Below are 15,866 nucleotides of genomic sequence, written 5' to 3' on the forward strand. Positions count from 1 at the left end.
AAAGGATTTCCCACAAGACTTTTTTAAAATCTCTCTTCTCTCACCTTAAAAATGTGCCCCCTCGTCTTGAAATCCCATCATCCTAGGAAAAAGACAACTACAATTAACTCTATCTATACCTCTCATAATTTTATAAACTTCTATCAGGCCACCTCTCAACTTCCTACGGTCTAGTGGGAAAAGATCCCAGCCTGTCTAGCCTTTCTTATGGACTGCAGCAGTTCAAGAAACAGCTCACCACCGTTTTCTCAAGGGTGATCAAGGATTGGTAGTAAATGCTGGCCTAGTCAGCAATGCTTACATTCTTACGAGTGAATAAAATGTTAAATTGTTGTCTCATATATGTAATCTACTTGTGTACTTTTTTTGTTTTATTCAAAGTATCTAAAGATGCCTCGCAAGATTATAATCAAACAAAATTTAGCACCATATATGGAGATATTCGGAAGTATACTTAAAAGCTATGTCAAAGTGATTTTAATGTAATTCTCCTATTAAATGCACAGAGAGGTTGAGGGAAGGAATTCTAGAGCTTGGAGGCCATTTTGTGATTTATCATAGAGTCATAGAGATGTACAGCATGGAAACAAATCCTTCGGTCCAACCCCTCCATGCCGACCAGATATTCCAACCCAATCTAGTCCCACCTGCCAGTACCTGGCCCATATCCCTCCAAACCCTTCCTATTCATATACCCATCCAAATGTCTCTTAAATGTTGCAATTGTACCAGCCTCCACCACATCCCCTGGCAGCTCATTCCATACACATACCACCCTCTGTGTGAAAATATTGCCCCTCAGGTCTCTTTTATATCTTTCCCCTCTCACCCTAAACCTATGCCCTCTAGTTCTGGACTCCCCGACCCCAGGGAACAGACTTTGCCTATTTATCCTATCCATGGCCCTCATAATTGTGTGAACCTCTATAAGGTCACCCCTCAGCCTCTGATGTTCCAGGGAAAATAGCCTTAGCCTGTTCAGCCTCTCCCTATAGCTCAAATCCTCCAACCCTGGCAACATCCTTGTAAATCTTTTCTGAACCCTTTCAAGTTTCACAACATCTTTCCGATAGGAAGGAGACCTGAATTGCACGCAATATTCCAACAGTGGCCTAACCAATATCCTGTATAGCCGCAGCATGACCTCCCAATTCCTGTACTCAATACTCTGACCAATAAAGGAAAACATACCAAACGCCGCCTTCAATATCCTATCTACCTGTGACTCCACTTTCAAGGAGCTATGAACCTGCACTCCAAGGTCTCTTTGTTCAGCAACACTGCCTAGGACCTTACCATTAAGTGTATAAGTCCTGCTAAGATTTGCTGTCCCAAAATGCAGCACCTCGCATTTATTTGAATTAAACTCCATCTGCCACTACTCAGCCCATTACACGTTTATGTTTGTACTTCACTTAAAATTTATTATTTTCACCTTTTACATCAACTCAAAATTATCATTTCTAATTTACTAGTAGTGAAGGTCATTTGAAAAATGATAAATCTCATAATATGATAGTTTGTCCAATGTTTCATTTTAGCACAATGTCCTTTAAAGAAAAGAAAAACAGGCATTTGTGCAGTGTTTTCACAACCACCATATGTCTCAAATGAAGTACCTTTGAAATGTCGTCATTCTTAGGAAACGTGGCAACCAAGTTGCTTGTTGCAAGCTCCCACAAACAGCCATGTGACCAGTTGATTAGTTTTCTGTGGTGTTAATTGAGGGATAATTATTGACCAAGACACTACAGCTAATTGTCCTGCTCTTCAAAATTGTGTCATAGGATCCTTTACATGTACACAAATAGACAGTTTAATGTTTCTTCCCTCAGTACTGTGCCATGATGCCTGTGCTCAAGACTGGGAGTGGGAATTAATCTCCGAACCTTGTGACTCAGTGACCAGAGTCCCACGAACTCATCTCCGTGGCTGATACTTGATTGTTTTGCATATAGACCTGTTTATGAACTGATGCTGTCAGAAGAGGGCAATTGTATGTTTAAGTTGAGACCTCATCGTTCTATGTAGACAAATGTCTTTTAGTATACATGGCAAGTTAATGTCCATTATATTTACTATTTGTTCTCTTTATTTCCTATCTGGTTAGGAAAGCAACACTATCATCATCAGCAGATGTTGGGTGAGAATCAGTATTGCTCATTTTCCTTTTATATTGCTATTTTCTATGTTGTCTGTTAAGCTGTGGGCTGTGCCAATGAATGGGATACATGGGTGGGTGTTATATAACTAGTTACCACGATGATCAAGATGAGAGTTGTCACATCAATCATATCATGGAGCAATTCATTTGGGTATGGCTTATAATTTGGCCACACTATACACCATTACAAAATATCCAATCCGACCTGACTTAGGTATTAAAAATAATTCATGTAACACCAAATAAAGGTCTCCTGCCTATCCAGCTGTTTCTGTACTCCCTAATTAACCTCACTCCATAGTTCTTCCCAATGGTCTTGTAATTTTATTCCCTTTGTAAGTTACTATTGAATCTGCTTCCGCCACCTTTTCAGGGAGTGTATTCCACATCTCAGTCATATCCAAACAAGTGCAGATATTCTCTGGATGCCACTTATTCTTTGTTCAAGCATTGTTTAATTGGACATAGTTTGATCACATGACTTTAGCTTGTTGCAAACTTGTAAATCACAGTGACAGTGACTTGCTGAAGAAAAATTGCTGACTTTACAATTTGTTTCTGCAATAAGCCTGTTGCCTCAATGAATTAGATTTGTTGTTGATATTTTCTAATCAGCCTGTTCAGAGATGTTACATATTTCTGGAGTAGGTGGAACTCCAATCCAGATCTCCTGGTTCACACATAGGGACAATATCACAACGTCTTTTCCAGTTGGATTTTCATAGATTGAGAAAGAACAGGTTAAAAAAACAATTGGTTTACTGTACAATCCCATCATAGAGTGGTGTTTCATGTCTTCTATCCTGCCACCCATCCCCCAATTCACCTATGAAATTTCTTAAGAGAGCTTGTCAAAAAATCCTTTGATCTATTCCAAGAAATACCTAGGGAATTATTTCTGGCTTTCACTCCCAACCCCACCACAAAGACAGTCAATCATATAACACATGATAACCCATTTCCTTCATTCTGTGGATTTTTGGCCACTCTTGGGAACTCCTCCTTCTCATTTTGAATTTTATTTTGCTCAACTTATACTCACTATGTACCAACAATTATTCACAAGGTATTTCTGCACAATTTGATAATACTTAGAAAAAAAATTAAGTTTGCAATAAACCAAACAGCCCTTCTCTCTTGAATTGCCTGTCCCAGGGGTCAGGAACATTTTGAGTAGGGAGGCACACTAGTATATAAAAGCAGTGTGGAGGTCAGCCATAGAGGGTCAAGAGGTAAACCATTCTAATAAATTAATAGTGCTTGGTAATACAGAATTTTGAGTATTACAGAGAGTCACGAGGTTGAAGCTTTTTGTTTTGTATTCATTGGGATAAATGTGAAATACCAAATTTTAAACAGAAGTAACAATTTATATTCTGGAAGAGAAAGATACTGATTGATTTGGTCAAGGCATTCCCATGGATAAGCTACCAGGGAACAGTAGTCTCCAAACCTTTGGTTTGAATTCAAGAGAGGCATGCTGACTCTGATTGCGATTGGGAATGCACTAGGGATCTGCTGTCCTCCAACTTCTGTTCAATTAAAGAAGGCCCAGTGCCTGTACATGTTCCTTTTTTTTAGCAGAGGACAGGGTGCTACTGTAGTTTTGTAGTTTTTAATAATCATAAGTAAACCATGTTGTGAACCTGACTCATTATCTTAATTTGGTCGTTATTCTAATACTTAGCACACTTGAAATTTTTCACAAATATTGTCCAGCTGCTGAATTGCATTCAAAGTTAACACTATTGAGAGTTTTTCAAGTATGGATTGATTGGTTGTGGTTGCTACTCTGCCTCTTTCTAACAGCTGAAAGGATGTGTTGATTGATACAATCCATCAGTGATTAGGATGTGTGGACTACATTCCCAACATCACAATGACATTAAAATTCATGTACCACCTCACATACTGGTGTGGTACGTGAATTTCGGTATCAGTGAGATGCTGGATATGTATCATTTTTGACTGATGGTACTGTCTAGTTAGTGGAAAATACCACTTGTATTGCAACTGCATAGTAGTAGCATGAAATGATTAACTTCACCTGTGCTCAAGCTTTTGAGATTCCTTACTCGGTAATTTGAAGTGGACTGAGCTCTTTTCAGGATCAACAGTAATAACCTTTGGTTCGTTAAATAATTTGACACTAATCAACACTTTTTTCTCATGAAGTATAAATTGTTCTTCCCCCTTTAAATTTTGGTATTCTTGTATCTATCCTAATGAGTACAAGATGAAAAGCTTCAATGGCATATTTCCCTTTTTCAGGAATACTCAAGTTTTTGTATCTGAAACACAAGTACGCAGCTACTTATCTAAGATGCCACTTAGTCTCTTTCATAGTCTCTGAAATTAATTCATTGAGAGAATAAATAATTTCTTTCTGCAATACAATAATTTAAAACACAGAATGCTGATTTGAAGCAGCATCTTTCCAAATTGATTTCTTACTCTTAATGTCACAGCCATGGGCACAAAGTATAAAAGGTGACCATTGGGCTTATTGCACATCACAGTGTCATATTTTCTTCAAGCTTCAAGTGGAGAGAAAATAAACCGAAAACAAAAAAAATCTATAGTGTTCATCTTAACAAAATTAACTAGAGATTTTAAAACACCTTGTAAATCCTTTTACTGCAGTACAATTTGGAAGCCTGTAATTGTTCAATCACAAAACAGTTGAGGTGGTTGGAAGTTTTTTTAGTTTCCTTTGACACACTCGTCTTTTGAAAAATTTGGCAGTTGGTGAGGTACAGTTTTACAATAGCAGCTGCCTATTGCTACCTTGCTCGTGTGCTGTCATTGATGATGGGAACTATGCTGAGACTGAAATCATCCAATATCTAGATGTATGCTTCCAGCATCCGATACTGGTTAATGGCCAAAATTGAGCGCATGCTGTTTCATCCTGCTAGCCCCATATCTCTGGATTTGTATGGCATTGTTCTACACTGATTTTCCAATTTAAGCTAACAGAGAAATTTGAAATAGAATGCAAGAGCACAGTATTAATCAAAAGATATCTTTGTAAAGTTATTTATAATTTCACTGATATAAAATTCAGGAAAAAGTACAAAAATGTCAAGAATCCTTCTGCTAATTTTTTTTCTCTTCTTAGGTCTGATGAGATAGTCACAGAAGCTGGCCTCCAGCAGGTCACTGTTGAATTTGAGGCAAAGTCCAGTATCGAAACTGAGCATACAGCTGAGGAAGAGGCAGCAGAAGAGGAAGAGGATAAAACGTTAGTATGTGTTTACTGGGGATACCCCAATGTTATGATGTTATGCATACCAAAGTTCATATTACTCAAGTAATATTGGCAGTTAGAATTTCTTTTCCCTTGGGATAGATAGTGCAGAACCATTTCACCATTCTTGACCATCTTCATTAAAGAACCAGCTAAACAACTTTGAGTTAAATGCATATTAATAAATGTGCTTAATTGTTGAGAGATTGAGTAGACTGGGTCTGTACTCATTGAAATTTGGAAGAATGGGGGAGTATCTTATAGAAATATTTAAATTATGGGAATAGATACGGTAGAAGCAGGGAGATTGTTTCCACTGGCGGATGAAACTAGAACTAAGGGTATAGCCTCAAAATAAGGGGGAGCAGATTTAGAATTGAGTGGGTGGCACGGTGGCACAGTGGTTAGCACAGTTGCCTCACAGCGGCAGAGACCTGGGTTCAATTCCCGCCTCAGGCATCTTTCTGTGTGGAGTTTGCACATTCTCCCCTTGTCTGCATGGGTTTCCTCTGGGTGCTCCGGTTTCCTCCCACAGTCCAAAAATGTGCAGGTTAGGTGAATTGGCCATGCTAAATTGCCTGTAGTGTTAGGTGAAGGGGTAAATGTAGGGGAATGGGTCTGGGTGGGTTGCTCTTTGGTGGGTAGGTGTGGACTTATTGGGCCGAAGGACCTGTTTCCACACTGTAAGTAATCTTGAGCAGGAACTTCTTCACCCAAATGGTTGTGAATCTGTGGAATTCCATGATGAGTGAAGCAGTTGAGGTTACCTCATTGAATGTTTTTAAGGCAAATATAGATTTTAGAACAGTAACATGATTAAGGGTTATGGTGAGTGGGCAGGTAAGTGGGGCTGAGTCCACAAAAGAATCAGCCATGATCTTATTAAATACCACTAGATGGCCAACTCTTGCTCCTACTTCTTATGTTCTTATTCAGAAGGAAGTTAAAGATTGAATGCAGATTAATTTCGATGTGGAAAGGGACAGGACTGAGGCAGTCAAGAATGTACTGTGCAATTCTTTTTGTTTTCCGTAATCCTGCTTCTCTTCCTTTCCTGGTATGTTGATGACTGTGTATCAGTGCTACTTTCTGTCCTTATCTAGAACTGTAAAAATTCATAAAAAGTTCTTCCAGTTTCTACCCATCCCTCTCCTGCACAGAGGCAATCTCTAATATTTTGTTCCCCTCCCTGGCCTTCTCTTGGGATAGTCTGTCAACAAATAACACCCCTGGGAACACCTCTGGGACACCCGGACCAACCAACCCAACCACCCTGTAGCTCAACATTTCAATTCCCCCTCCCACTCCACCAAGGATATGCAGGTCTTTGGACTCCTCCATCATCAGACCACAACAAAACGACGGTTGGAGGAAGAACGCCTCATCTTCCGGCTAGGAACCCTCCAACCACTAGGGATGAACTCGGATTTCACCAGTTTCCTCATTTCCCCTCCCCCCACCCTGTCTCAGTCAAATCCATCAAATTCAGCACCGCCTTCCTAACCTGAGATCTTCTTCCCGACCTCTCCGCCCCCACCCCAGTCTGACCTATCACCCTCACCTTGACCTCTTTCCACCTATCACATTTCCGACGCCCCTCCCCCAAGTCCCTCCTCCCTACCTTTTATCTTAGCCTGCTGGACAAACTTTCCCCATTCCTGAAGAAGGGCTTATGCCCGAAACGTCGATTCTCCTGTTCCCTGGATGCTGCCTGACCTGCTGCGCTTTTCCAGCAACACATTTCCAGCTGTCAACAAATAATTATTACAAGCCATCCTGTTTGTTTTCTGCGATCATTCAACCACGTACTTAAATCAGACTATTGTTGAGGACCAGTTATTATATATACTTGGGTAAAGAGAGGTTTTAATAATGCTGCTCAGCCCATCTTTTCAAACTGGCTCTGAAAGAAAAGTCACTGAGTCCCATTCTTCTTCCTTTCTGAAATTTGTCCCAAATTCCTGGGGAAAAAAACTCTTCCCTTCTATGGCGCATGCTTTTCTTAATTTACTCAAGAACTGCTGCATTTCTGGGAATTGAACCCTGGTCTCTGCAAGTTTAACAGATGCAAAAAAAAAACCACTAATGAGCATTCATGTGCTTTTTGATTATTTTGCTGTTGTGCAGTTTATATACTATTCAATTTAAAGCTGTCCTGCCTAATCAAACTTAACTCTTCTTGCTTTTGTGGCAGACCTTTTTCCCTGTCACACTGGAAAAAAAAGACTGAAAAATCTGATCACTTCAGAATTTTCCACAGGCCAGTAAGTTTTACTTCTGCAGGACAAATGGTATTGCATAACTGTTGGTGAGCCATCAAACACACTTTAACCATTTGAACTAGTTGCACTCAACAGTAGAAACAAGAATTGGAATTTAAAATTTGTTCATTCCACCATCTATCAGCTTTACTCATTTGGTTCTTGGTTATAATGCACAATGTTAAATTGTTGGCTTTAAAGAGTTTCTCTGAAAGGGTAAACCATTTTCACACACTTGTGTATTAATCTTGCCCATTTTTAAAAATGCTGATTTGGTTCCTGTTCAAAACTGGTATGTTTGCAAAATATTAAGTATAATTGTGAACGTAAACAAACGCATATTCAGGTTTTAGTGCAGTTGTGCATCTTTTAGAAATAAGTGGAATTTGTCTGAAGTTTTCAAAGTGTGATATTTCAGCAATTTGAGACAAATGTCCTTGAACAAGCTAATTTGATCAAAATAAAACTAAATTTGGAAGTCTAATTTCTTTATCTATGTAGTTTCTTGATTGTACCACAATGTAACAGTATGTTAGTACACTGTCCTTATGTTTGATCTGGGTATGTGGTAATGTACTGTGAGCATATATTCGCATACTAACCCTAGTACTCTGTTCACTTATGCCCTGTACATTCCAATGTACATTGTCTCCAGCATTATAACTGCATCAGTATTTGCAAATTAGTACTTTACTCCTATTTGTGTGTGTGTGTGTGTGTGTGTGTGTGTGTGTGTGTGTGGAGATATGATCTATAAAACCAAGAGAATCCTTCACTTGGATTTCTAGTTGTTTTTCATGTTCTTCAGGGATTGGTGTAAGCCCCAATACTGTTCACTGTTTTTGTAGAACGAATTGAGCATTAGGACATTTAAGTGTACTTCAGTGTATGCATGTCCGTCTGCAGGAGGTCTCTTTTGAACCTTGCAAATCAGAATCTTTACATTTTAGGGAAGTTCCTTCGGCATCTGCACGTACAAGTTCCACTGTTACATTGGAAGCAGACACTGTGAGCCAAATCTCGGAGGCAGCTAGCCATGCATCTGAGGAGGCAGAAGATGATGATGAGGAGGTTCCAGCATCAGACATTTATTTTGTGAGTATAACAACCCTCTACCTTTTCACAAAGAATATTTTGAAATGAATGTGGGAGAAATATCTTCAGACAATGATATAATGTAGAAAGGAATTTTATCTGTTGAGCAGATCTCTTGCAATAGGAAGTTAATATTTTTTCCAAAATTAATATTTTAAGAATAACATCCACAATGCTTTATCTGTTTATTAAGGGTCATATTTGTATGTACCTGAAGTACTTTTGTAATTATTAGTTCAAAAGTGACAGTATAACTTAGGAAACAGCTAAAACCTGCAAGTGCAAATGTGGAAGACCTCTCTTGAAAGGCATCTCACATAAATTTGAGCCAGGTGATAATACCTCCAGGCTAAGAATTGGTTTGTCCTCTCTTTTCCTTACAAAGTGATGATATCAGGTGCATTTGAATCAGTGAATCACTTTCCTTAAACTACACCATGCATCAGAGTTTGCGTCAAGTTGATAGACTTAACTAACTTCAGTTTGTCTTCTGCAGTAGTGGAGTCCTTGAGAAACTTTTGGATTGGGTAGGTAAAAGGAAATCTAAACCAATCTGAAAGACTCTATGTTTTAGACTTAACAAAACTGCATGTTTTTGTGCAGCTGCTGTTACAGAATGAGGCTCCAGTGAAATTTGCTTTGTTTTTATATAGAGTTTACATCTTTCATGGTCTTTATTCATATCACAGCTCCCAATCTTGCAGTATAGTGTCCAGATTGACTCGCATTTGATGGATAGTTGAGTTGTTTGAGAAGTATCTGGTATCTAAATATCTTCTAATCAATCTGTTCAGAGATATTACACATCTCTGGAGCAGGTGGGACTAGAACACAGACCTCCTCATCAGAGGTAGGGGTGCTACCTCTGGGTCACAATAGCCCCAAGTTTTTGTATCAACTATCTTCCATATGAAGGCTTAAACTTGTACATGTCTGATGGCCAATATTTGACTGTCCTATTTGGAGGATTGGGTGTAAACCCAAGTCTCTTTGGTTTTGAAATGGTTCCAAGGTGATGTGCTTGGTGGATGTATGAAACAGAGAAAACTCACTTTAGTAGACTTAATAATCTCATGTCTAAGATAGGCCAGTATAGGTCTTTACTGAGAACAACAATTTAATTGGACCTATAAAAGTCAATCAGCTACTCGGATATTTTTCTCAATAATTGTTTTGTTATGCTAGTTCTGTGAAACTTCAGACACCCACTGAGTGAGGTTAATTATTTGTGCAAAACCATTAATTATCATTTTAAAGTCAAAAAGCCAATTGTTAGGTGAGTTCTTCATTGTGGCTTCCTTGTAGGGATCATAGTTGAAAATGTATTAATTCTTTCCTCCTTTAGTCTTCACTCTTTACCATTTATCAACAGGCAATCTAATTTCTCCAATACCCTTAACCTTCTAAAGATCTTGATTCCTCCTTTAATCTTCTTTCTGCCTAGTTTTACGAAGGAGTGAGCAGGCCCTTCCTTTGGCAATTAGGTTAAATTGACAGCCACTTTTTATTTTGTGTAGAAAGGGGTACTACTCAAATGAGGCAGATTATTCTCTCCCAGGTGCCCTAGTTTCTGGATGACCGTGTTTGCAATTAACTTAAAGAATTAGAGTTAAGTAAAGATTAATGTTATAACTAGGTTCCTAGGGTGTTTTTACTATGATCTTTCTTTACTTTTTGTTAACATTATCACTTTGCATTTCTGTTCTTCTTTGTCTTTTTCATTTACATTGTTTTAATATTTTTCTTTTCACCATCACTTTCACCTTTTCCTGTTTGTGTCGTGCTTTTATCACACCATCCAGTTTATGGATGGAAACTACTGGATTTACTCTCCACAACGCAGTTTTTCTCGAGCTACTGCAATTTCCAATGAGAGTGTAAGTGGTTTTTATAACTTAAAGGTTCTCCTACAGTGTTGCTGAATTGATCTTCCATCATCTGTTTTGTGTTCAGCTAAGTGTTCCTAATTTTAGTTTTAATATTGTTATATATCCATATTGTCTTTATAGAAAGTTTGAAACTTGTTTTCAGTCCATACAAGTTCATAGTGAAAACAGACCTGAACAAAATAAATGCAGAAATATTTCCATTCCAGAAAATAGTTGCTATTTCAACACCAAAGTTAGTCTTGTCATTAAAGTTAGCTTAGCAAAATTCTGCCACTTGTGATGTTGAAGTTAGAAGGAAAGCAAGATTGTTCCCAAAGCTATATAGTAATTCAGTTGAGTTTGTTTTTCCCATATTCACAGCTACATTTTGTCAGATCAACAGTAGGCCCCAGTAGCTGGTGAAGGATGTAGGGGCTGGGACATGTTTGGTGAGGGGAATTTGCTGTGGGACAACCATTTCCTGATTAGCCATCTTTGCCCCACCCACTAATCTCTGACCAAAAGAGAGGATGTTAGGGCTGAATAGATAGCCTTCATGCATGGATGAGTGTCCATTTGTCACTGAACAAGCTTGCAATGGCATGGAGAGCCCTTTGGCCACTGGATGGAGAGACTGTTCTTGCCACTGATAGAATTCCATACTGCTTTCCAGCCATATCTTTTTTTTTCCCCATTTATTTTTCTCCCTGTTACCATCTCCCAATCTAAGGGCCCGATTAAATACCAGCCTCCATCATTTTACTTTCCTACATATATTTAACATTTTTTAAAAAAAAAGCAGGTAGAGTTTGGTGATGTAAAAGCAAGATGTTATTGAAATAGGATTTCTGATCTACCCTTAGCTGAAAGATATCATAGTTCTCAATCCAGTATTTTAGCTGGCAGCATTACTTCTGGTAACACATTGGGTCATAGTTGTTATTATTACAATGTCCTCTTTATCAATTCTTATCTGGGTTAGACAATAGAAGAGGTTTATTTTGCCAGTAGTTAGCAAATATTTCAGATTTGAAGTGATGAACTAATTATGTCATCTTACTAACTAAAATACATAAGTGACAAAATATCTAATGTACTGGTAAAATGGTTAATTACCTATATTCAGATAGCTTGATTAAGAAATTGCCATGAATGATATTAAAACAAAAAATGACATGTGCAAAAGTGTATTTTTTTCTCACGTTTGCTGCTCCTATCCTGAAGATATTGATACCTCCTTTCCAGGGTATCATTGCCACAGAACAAATTGCAATATATGATTGTTGACATGCAACGTCATCAGCCCTATTGGACCACAGTGATTCAGCAGGCTTTTTGATCACATTCTTCAATTCTATTCTCACATAGTGTGTCACGTGCATGCACATTTTCAACTCCTCTCTACTTCTTCACGCACACACTCTCCTCACTCATTGCATCCATCAGGGGTCACCAGATAGTGACGCAAATCTGATTTATTCTATCCCCATCTGTCTCAAATCTAGGCATGACTAAATTAGTTCACCTATTAGCGTTGCTGAGATCAGCTAACCTGACAAAGCCTGTAGTTTGAGTGCTTTTGCAAGTGAGAAATTTGATGAATTTATTTCTCCTTTCTAAGCAAGAATTTATAAAAGAATTATATAGTTTGCAAATGAGAAAGAAATTCTGTATTGTAAAGATTTGGGAGTTTGAGTTGTATCTGTTAACAACCAGTTCCTTCATGCCAGTAATTTTCTTTCCAAGAAATAATTTCTAATTATTGATGTTGATTTCCATTGGGATAATATTAGTTGACTGAAATGGAAAACGTGGTTTAAAAAAAGTTTAGTACTTTGATTGGAAAAGATAAGATTAATTTCAACTTGAACATAAGCTAGACTTAATATTAATGGTTTTGTACAATTTTATTGCAGTTGTCAAAATAAGACAGAATACAAATTGCTTTTCCTTTTCTTAAGACAGTTCCAAGCCTGCTAGAATTCAGCATTTTGTGGGGATAATGTGCAAAACCCACGATACCCTGAAATGGCTTCATTGCTATCAGCAGTGCTGCTGACATGTTCTATTTTATTCTTCTTATATTCATACTCTAGATATATATGTAACATATGACCTGTTTTTCACCAGTTACTGCCTTTCGTCTTTCTCCCTTTTTTTGCTTTCCATTATTTCTGTTCTGCCTGTGTCTTCTTGATTCCACCTATTCAGTGTGCAGAAGAGAGGGTCTGGATTTACTCTCCTCTTCACTATGGCTCTCACGTGCGTTCAGTTTCAGACGGAGAAAGTGAAACTGTAAGTGTAATGTGCTGTTTCCTTCAAAAACCTTGCATTAAAACTAGGTACCTAAGCAGATGTGGTGATATGTAGAATTAGTACTGAGTCGAATTTAAACTGCAAATAATTTATCGAATTATTTATTCATTAGATTATTATTTTGCCTTTCCCAATCAATAAACTAATATTTATTGAGTGAACAACACTCTGTGTGATAAATGCTTGCCCTTGGAATAATTCTTGTACCCTCCATGAGTGTTTGTCAAATGCCCACTTTTTACCTTGATAAAGTATATAAATGTTACATTTGGTGTATAATGAACATTCAACTCAGCACTAACGCAGGTGCATGGCTTTGGGTATGATGAAATTTAAAGGTATTTTAGTAATGCTATTTTACTATGCCATTATTCTTCGATTTATAATGTAAATTATGCAAAAGCTTGGTGATCTCATTTTTTTTATCATTGTTATATCAAAAGGGCTTCCTACTCAAATAACTGATTGAGAAGATTAATCTTTTGAAACTTCTTGTAGCTTTTGGAATTTTACAATCAAAAAGATGTCATCCATATTTAGTACACCACCATGTTATTTTCTGTTGCATGACCAGACCAGTGATTCTAGTTGGGACATTGTTGTTGAACGGGTTTATCTGAAAATCTGTTATCCCATGAGGCTTGGGTATCTGCAATAGCTGTGTTATTCCAACTTTTATACACATTGTCAGAATCCTCTGGAAACTGATTAGACAGTGGTAATCAACAAAAAAGACTTCAATCAAGAAATTAAGAATTTTTAAGAATCATAAGGTGTTTTCTCTCTCTCCCCATCCTCCCCCTGAAAAACACCCTTTTTCATAAATCAACCTCCATAGCTAATCTTACGATGTGCCTTAATTTCTCATCATCTCACCAGAGCTGTATCTAATTGTTTCTCTCATCCATTATCCCATTTATATCAATTGAACTACTTCTGGATGAAAAATTCATTTTTATTTTAGTAATGTCAATCTTGTATTAAAATGTATTTGAACTTTTTATAATAGTGAGCAATTTTTCCAGATCAGTCTTACTGTACATTTTAAAAATGCAATTCAGACATCTTTAAATCTCATTGTTTCCCAAAAAGCAAACACTATGTTCTTAACTGAATACAACTATGTTCTTGGTCTATAACGGTCACTTTCTCTCTGTCTTGGATTACAAACCTCATTTTCTAGCCAAAATGTACAGATAGTACACAGTGATTTCTAATTCTGACTGGTGGTAACTATGTAAGATATGCATTCGTGATTGGATCTCTTACACCTGTTATGACCAATTAAGTGTTTGTGGTAGAAAATTTGAGATCATGCAGCTTTGAATTACTTACTGCGTGCCTTGTAGCAATTAGTAAAGCAAATATTTAATAGCCTGAGCAGAAATATTGAATGTACCTTAATGATCTTGTTACAAACTTATTTTAGTATTCTGTAAAACAATATGGTCACAAGTTTGTGGGTTTCACTGGGTAAATTAACAAAAATCTATTTTTTTAAAAAAAGGCACACTTACAAATTGTCCTATCTAAATTTTTAACAAACAAGTATTTTCAACTTCTGCCAAGTATGCAAACTAATGTTCTGGCAATTTGAATTATTTTAACGTTGGTTGCTTGTGAAATTCTATTGTTTTATAGTTCAAAATGCCTGTGGATTTGCTACCAATACATCAACTTTTCCTCCCTGTAAACTTACATCATGAGTAATTTTTTGTCCATCTCCTTTGTGAAGAATGAAAAGTATGCAAACCAAATTTAAGTTATATAAAAGCAAATTACTGCGGATGCTGGAATCTGAAACCAAAAGAGAAATGCTGGAAAATTTCAGCAGGTCTGGCAGCATCTGTAAGGAGAGAAAAGAGCTGACATTTCGAGTCTAACTGACCCTTTGTCAAAGCTGGGTTGGAATGAGTAAGAGGGGCAGAGAAATTCAGGCGGCCAATTTTGACAAAGGGTCAGTTAGACTCGAAACGTCTTTTCTCTCCTTACAAATTTAAGCTATAGTTAGATATATTGATATCAACATGTTTGCAGATAAATTTATATTTGAGATATCTTCCACTGCCTATTGACCAGCCATATTTGAATAATTTACTTATTATATATGTTGGTGAAGTTACCATACTCTGGTCACAAATACAATGGAATTGGATGATCTTTAACCAAAGGATCGGCTTTCCAATCCAGATCATTATTGCTGGGATTTGGAAGGATGTGCACACTGCAGTGAATAAAAAAACATCTGAGATGTGATCTAGCCAAGCTGATGAGAATGAGCTTCTGCTTTGTTTTGTCTTACATAGAGTTTATGTGCATGGATTTTAGATAGTTTTGATCCTAGTTAAAGTGAATTCCCACATTGACTAGGTTTTCATTGCTAACAAATGCTCATTAGAAATGGTGCAGGGGTGAAAAGATGTTGAATTGCTGCAGGAGGGGGACATTTTTTGATATTAAAGCTGAGGTCCGTGCTATTTATAAGCTCTGCTTATTGAAAAAGCAGAGAGGAACTTTTACTGTCCACCTAACCTCCGCTGTTCCTGATCTAGTGTTTGATGGAACAGAAAGTTTTAAAATTTAGTTTGCATCTCTTTGGATATATTTTATGTTGCAATGTGTGACTGTAGTGGATTGTATTTTCCAACACAGGAATTCCTCATATTAACATTAACATTTATTGTAAATGAAGCTTTTATTTTGCTCAGCAGCTTTATAAAATGGTTGTAGCTGTAAATAGTATCAAGTACACTGAAAATAAATAAATACAAGTGCTCTTTTACAATTTTTTTTGAAAACACACCAGCTGTCAAAGTTCTTTTCTAGCAATAATGAGACATTAAAGGCTACCATATCTCAAAGGAAGCAACAGTGTATACTGCATACCAAAAAAGGGTGCTGGTTACTTGGCA

General features: G+C 37.3%; 1 protein-coding gene across 4 annotated transcripts in view; it reads left to right on the forward strand.

The window, feature by feature from the left end:
- The window catches only part of pip5k1ca (phosphatidylinositol-4-phosphate 5-kinase, type I, gamma a), a 95,915-nt gene that overhangs the window by 75,448 nt on the left and 4,601 nt on the right, over positions 1 to 15,866 (forward strand). For 2 of the 4 annotated variants that reach the window (XM_043721007.2, XM_043721008.2), the window contains exons 14-18: positions 2,111 to 2,143; positions 5,286 to 5,408; positions 8,626 to 8,770; positions 10,573 to 10,647; positions 12,850 to 12,933. In XM_043721007.2, the coding sequence (XP_043576942.2) occupies positions 2,111 to 2,143; positions 5,286 to 5,408; positions 8,626 to 8,770; positions 10,573 to 10,647; positions 12,850 to 12,933 (460 nt within the window). The remainder of the gene's footprint in view (positions 1 to 2,110; positions 2,144 to 5,285; positions 5,409 to 8,625; positions 8,771 to 10,572; positions 10,648 to 12,849; positions 12,934 to 15,866) is intronic. The other 2 variants (XM_043721009.2, XM_043721010.2) reach the window with 2 other exon arrangements.

The sequence above is a fragment of the Chiloscyllium plagiosum genome, unplaced genomic scaffold (genome assembly GCF_037043375.1).
Source record: "Chiloscyllium plagiosum isolate Xiang-an unplaced genomic scaffold, Cpla_swu_hap1 HiC_scaffold_28, whole genome shotgun sequence".
NCBI classification, from domain to species: Eukaryota; Metazoa; Chordata; class Chondrichthyes; order Orectolobiformes; family Hemiscylliidae; genus Chiloscyllium; species Chiloscyllium plagiosum.